The sequence below is a fragment of the Austrofundulus limnaeus genome, unplaced genomic scaffold (genome assembly GCF_001266775.1).
Source record: "Austrofundulus limnaeus strain Quisiro unplaced genomic scaffold, Austrofundulus_limnaeus-1.0 Scaffold486, whole genome shotgun sequence".
Taxonomy (NCBI): domain Eukaryota; kingdom Metazoa; phylum Chordata; class Actinopteri; order Cyprinodontiformes; family Rivulidae; genus Austrofundulus; species Austrofundulus limnaeus.
The window spans coordinates 321,427-327,721 of record NW_013952888.1 but is presented as its reverse complement, the minus strand read 5'-3'; the positions used below and the strand labels follow the sequence as shown (position 1 = coordinate 327,721).

General features: G+C 37.7%; 1 protein-coding gene across 1 annotated transcript in view; it reads right to left on the bottom strand.

Annotated features, from left to right (window-relative positions):
- Positions 1 to 6,295, bottom strand: part of cpt1a2b (carnitine palmitoyltransferase 1A2b) — a gene marked incomplete at its 3' end in the record, with an annotated part of 41,679 nt that continues 35,384 nt past the window's right edge. Inside the window, 3 exon segments of the mRNA XM_014025592.1 lie at positions 1 to 226; positions 4,244 to 4,336; positions 5,842 to 5,955. Coding sequence (XP_013881046.1) covers positions 107 to 226; positions 4,244 to 4,336; positions 5,842 to 5,955 — 327 coding nt within the window.

Below are 6,295 nucleotides of genomic sequence, written 5' to 3'. Positions count from 1 at the left end.
AGGTTAAACTATCCTGTTTGTAAATTTACATCTTGCCCCAGCAACATCAGAGGTCCTCAATCATGAGGTACTGATGGTAAAATTTGTCAGGCTGGGTTCAGGCAGTCTACTTGGACTGTGAGTGAACTGTGCCTTTGGAGGAGAGAGAGGTTTTGCTGTCAGTTGACAGAAGAGCCATGATATCTCCGAGAGCTTTCTTTATCTGATCTCCAAATCTGTGAGAGTCCTGAGGAAAAACAAGAGTAGTGATATGAGGAAAAGGTCAAAAAATGTCAACACATTTGTGGGTGGCAACACTTAGATGCCGACTCTGTATTCATTTTTTTTCTTTACAAGTGTAAGGCTAACTGCACAGACACACATATAAATGCAATGAAATTTCTTCATGGCAAGGTCACTTTGGGTCACTCTGAGGRACTGTAGCTACTGGCTTGTTACCAGAATTTACACCCTTGGTAGATTCTCAGTCATAAAAAAGTCATAAAAAGTTTAAAGAGTATGTTAGGTAGAACAGTAGTGGTTTTAATGGTTTGCCTCAACAGTCAAGTTATTTTCTCTACCTTTAACTTTCTACTGAAAGGGGGAGAACCCACTGAAATGAATAACTAAACCAAATTACATATTTTAGAAAAAAAATCTTTGGAAAAACTTGTTGCTGGCCAACTTGTGTTTTTGGATTCAAATGGTATTTTAACTAATTTACATTTTAGAAAACATCACAGCACTGTTAATGTCACATTAAAGGTTTTAAATTATCTTATTGCACTTGATTTGTTGTGTTGCTGTGTTCATCGACTTGTCCAAGGCATTTGATATTGTGGATTACACACTTTTGATTAAAATGCTGTATTAGAATGAATGGCCTTTCAAATTAAGCTGTCTCTTGGTTTACTGCTACTTATAAAAAAGAACCCAGTGTATACAGTGGGTGGGCTCTTCCTCCTCCTCATCTCTCTCTCTCTCAAGATCACAAATGGGGTTCTGCAGRGTTCAGTCCTAGGACCCATTTTATTTTCTAACGCTACAAATAACTTTTAACAATTTGTCAAATACCTTTTATCATTTATATGCTGATGACCTGGTAATTTATTGTTGCTCTTGTTCACTCTTACAATTTCACTCAAGTTTTTACAGTCTGCATTTAACATTGTTCAGTCTCATTTGCATTGCTCTTAAATTGGTCTTAAATGTAGATAAAACCGAAGCCCTAGCATTCATGCATCGGAGACTGCTCGAGTGATTTCTACTGTCCAAGGTAAAAAAAAAAGTTGAAATTGTTTCCAGCAATAAATACCTGGTTTTAAACTCAATTTGCCAATTTGGTTTGTAAAGTGCAAGAAACTTGGGTAAGCAACTTACGATGTAACATAGGTCTGTGCATGCACATTACCAYAAGATAGGACAGACTGATGGGTAGCACAGATCATCAGAACACCTTCATTAAATATCTCCAGTAATTGGACACTATCATTGTGCTTTCAGGTTTGAATGGGTTTCAAGTGCCTCACACATCACGGAGTTGTGGATGAAATCTGGTGGTGAGGGTACGAACATGCACTCACTGGATGTCTTTGATTTAAACCAGGGGTGCCCAAACATTTTCTCTGAGAGAGCCATAATTAAAATCAATCTGAGGACTGCAGGCCAAATGCAATAATATAAAACATGAAATACAAATAATTTGGTTTCTTATATACAGTATAAGTATATGCATGCTTTCACAGAAAAAAAACATGTTAGTAGACTGCAAACAAATAAGCACGGACAAATGAGATTGACACCCCCCCACAAAGATTAAAGGGGCAACATTATGCATTTCTCAGGCATATATTTAAATTCTATACATAATAAAGTAATGTTATTAAAATGCTGTTTATATGTTTAAATAGGAAATAAACTTGACTTGTCCATATCTGTTTCTAAACGCCTTGAAATTGGCCTCTGTCTCTTTAAAAACCTCCTTCTGCTGCTTCTGTCCCACCCTTTTCAGCATGGGGCTGGGTGGCTGTGTCTCAATTCATGGGCTGGGTCCTCATGAGGACCCTGCCTAGCTGGGCCACGTGGACCACATCCTTGCTGGGCCAGGTAGGCTTGAAATGAGACGGTCTACCTTCGCCTGACATCGGCTTCACGTGAGTTTGCGTGACGACGTGCTCCCCGTTGCCATAGTGATCAGTTTCATGTCGGACTTAAAATGCGTTGGAACGTGTAATTACACGTCTTTTTACTAAAAGAATAACTTCACAGTTAAAACGTTAAACGTAAATAAATAAACATTAACAATTCGGGTTTGGCTCCAGTATCTACAACAGAGTATTAGGGCCACACAGATTTTTTAAACTATTATTATGAAGATAAAGTCATAATATTATGAGAATAAAGTCGTAATATTACAGGCTAAAAAGACAATCTTACATGACGTGTCCATTTCCTGTTCATTTCCTCCTTATTTTCCTCACACTTGCTGTGTACAGCCATGTCTCTGTGTTTATAAAGTTGTCAGTGATGACCTGGATCACTGTTAGATTAATATGATTTCATCCAAATTCAGCTATGTGACGACTAATACAGTGCATTACAATACAGCTTCCGTTTATAGTCGTTTGCACAATATCTAAGTCCTGCTACTGATAATTTGATGCTGATGTGCTAAAAGATTAACTATTTRTTTTAAGCAATGCTAGAAAAACAACTTGACAAGTTGCTCAACATTCCTCATTTTAATGCAGTGATAACTGCATGCTTTTTCATGTAAAGGCAAGAATATTTTGACTTTTTTTCTTGTAACATTATTACTTTATTCTTGTAATATTATGACTTTAATCTTGTAATGTTATGACTTTATTCTTGTAACTTGTAGTTTCATTTTCTTTTAACATTGTAAGAGAYTATCGGTCTCTACACTTCTCAAAACCTAAAGTTATGAGGAATCACGAGTTCTCTCTGGGGAGATGAAATACCCTTCATGTGAATGTAAGAAACATGCACACACAATAATTTGCCAACTCAGTCAAGTTTTCYAAAATAAATTACATTTATTTACAGAATAAAATAAACTACTTATGTACAAACTAATGTGAATAATCAGAACTTTATGAGTTAAAACATCTACAGGAATCACTTGCGCGTCCGTAATGATAAATGTAAAATATGACAACTCAAAAAGAACAACAGTGAACTTTAGGTTTAGATCTTGATAAACCAGATGTTTACAGGCACATTACACTTATGGCAAGGTTTTAAGATTAAGAACAGTAAAGAAAAAGAAGGATTAGTTTTAAGATTTAAGAATTATCAGTTATCTTATCAAAGTATGAAAGCCAGAATGAGCACCCTGCGTCTTCACCACCGCGTCAGCTGGACCTCCGAACACTTTACAAAACGCAGCTTTACCTGTTGGTGTTTTTGACTGTCAGGTCAAGCATGTGGACAGGAGTCACTCGGTTTGTTAAGATATCCAGGTCAGGAACCTTACGACCAGTCAAAAACCCCACGTTTTGTTTACAGCATCTCAGAAGGTCTGCTTTTGTCCGGCAGAGAGAAAGAAGGTTCTCTGCTCAGGTTTTTTTCCCCAAAAAAATAAAAGCTTCTCATCAGAAGTTTCAAAATAATGGAGCTTCAAAGCTGTTGTTGAATCAAGACTGAAGGTGTCTTGATTCTAGACAACAAGAATTGCTCACTGGCTCATGAGACAAATCTGATTGACAAAGGCTGAATTTTCCTGTAAAAGGAAAAATATCTCAGAGGTGAAACTGGTGTTTTCTCGTCTTTCTTCTTTCGTTCTCTTTTTTCTGTCAAGGCTCAGTCCGTGTGTTAGTATCTAAAAAGGGAGTCRCTAAGGATGACCTCGACTTTGGTTAAAACAGGAGGAAGGAATGAAATGAACTGAGACAGGCTGTGAAGAGGAAGCTCACAGGAGAGCCCAGAGGAGGAGCTAATCCCAAAAGGCGGTTCTAGGCCCAACCGGTCATTTTTGCTCCCTTGCCTGGCTGCCTCAGGACAGACAGCACAGGATTTCACAAACATGCATGAATGAGATAAATCAAGACTTTGGGCATGTTTTTGATGAGAGGATAACATTATAACATGATATAAAGCTAAAAAAGTTGATTTTACATGATATTGCCCCTTTAAAGTAACTGATCCTGCAGGGTGTTATTTTATATTTAACAGTTACCTATACAAATATTTAAATACTATGAGTAAAAAACAACAAAACAGAAGATATAGACACTTTACTTACAGTATCATTGCAGGAATACTTTGATGACACATGGAAGTTTAACAAGTCCTCTCCAACAATKATGTATGAAACTCCATAACCATCATCTGCAACCTAATGTGACAGAAATATGACATTAGAAYTTATTTGATTGAAAATTCTCTCATCGTCATTCATCTTCTATACCCGCTTGTTCCTGTTCAGGGTCACAAGGGTGTGTAAGTTTATCTCCAGGGGTCGACGAACAGGAGGCGGCCTCCAGTCCATCGCAGGGATTATTATTAATTTGATTCTAAATATTTTATTAATCTGAGAAAAATAAAGTGTTCAGTTGGTCTCATTAAGGGAAAATATTCAACAGGTCCTGGAGCAGTTTACAGCCTCAGTGGGGAAAGATTGGATTGCAAACTCCAAGATGTAGGTGAGCTTCTGCCTCAAGTAAAGTTGTTTAAGTATCTCAGGGTCTTATTCTAAAGTGAAGAAAGATTGGAGCGAGACATTGATAGGCAAACTGAGGCAACGTGTGAAGTGATTTGGATGCTGGATCGAGTCTTTCGCACTTAAAATAGATCTGAGCCAAAAAGAAAATGTATGAGGTTCAGAAGTGATGTTCACAACCTCCCTAGGAAGTGACATTCTAATATTATTACTACAGTTGMTGTATCTGCTGCTGYTAATACACCTGAATTTCCCCGCGCAGGACAATAAAGGCTGTTTCTATTCTATTCTACTATTCCAAGGCCATGAGCTCAGGATAATGACTGAAAGAATCAGTGTAATAAAAGTGGCTAAAATCAGTGTCCTCTGCAGAGTGGCTGAGCCTGAATACCCAAATTTATAACCTCATAGTTGAGTTTCAAGTAGAGTTGCTGTTCCTCTGTACTGAAAGCAGTCAGTTGAGGTGGTTTATTTTAAGTGCCTGTGACGTGCATATCCATCTCCATTAAAAATGAAGTCAAAGAAAATATTTATATTTGAGAAACTTGGCATAAAACACATGATTTTACTCGTTATGTGACAGAATTGGCACATTTCTTTTAAATTTGGCTCAACTAAAGTGAAACAGGAAGTGACATCAAAGGGGAACTCCAAGAAAGAAAACTTCCTGGTTTTTGTTTATTGAAACATTATTTGAACTACGACTCTTCCTCATCTTTCTATGATAGTGATTAAAATAATCTTAAGAAACATCAGATTCTTCTCTACAGTCTGTGTYGTTAGCCATTTTAGCAACACACTGTTTACATTCAGACATTCCCCTTCGACATCACTTCCTGTTACTTCACATGCAAATATCTCAACAGCTGTTCATCTCAGTGACGTTAAATCTTTTTTACAGTATGTTGCCAATGTTATTTTTCCAAAAATACATTCATATTTATTACAAAAATTTGATGTCACAGGTACTTTAACGTAAGAAAAAATTCTGGACACCCCCCTGAAGGGATATAAACATATCCCAAAAAAATCCGATTCGAATTAATACCCAACAAACCAACCATGGTAAAAAAAAATTCCGTGTGTCCCATTACTTTTACAAACCACAAAACTAAAATTTAATAGACAAAAAAGCACTCCATGTGACTCAAATTTACACTTAAAAAGKGTGCATTACTCACAGGTCCAAATCCTCCACCAAGCGATATAAAATCCGGGTGGTTCTTCAGGTCAAACAGATTTAACTGCTGAATGGGGGTCTGGCTAGTGGAGAGACGCCAAGGCTCAGACAAAACCTAAAGTGTGAACAGGTGGAGAAAAGAAAGTGTTTTGTTAAATCCATCACTCTTCGTACATTTGTGTGTGTGCTCATTTCTGCTTCACAGATACACAGTAGTTGTGCAGTTTAAAGGTTCAGTTATAGTCGTGACTTTGTGTGTTGCACAGGGCGCACCTTCGCCAGCGGTGTAGACGCTTATACTTGACGCTAGTGTTGTAGTCAAGACCACCTAACCCGAGACTAAGTCAAGACCAAGACCACAGTGTCTCGAGACCGAGACAAGACCAAGACTTTTAGGATTTGGACCAAGTCGAGACCAAGACCAAGGGAGGGCGAGACCGAGACAAGACCAAGAC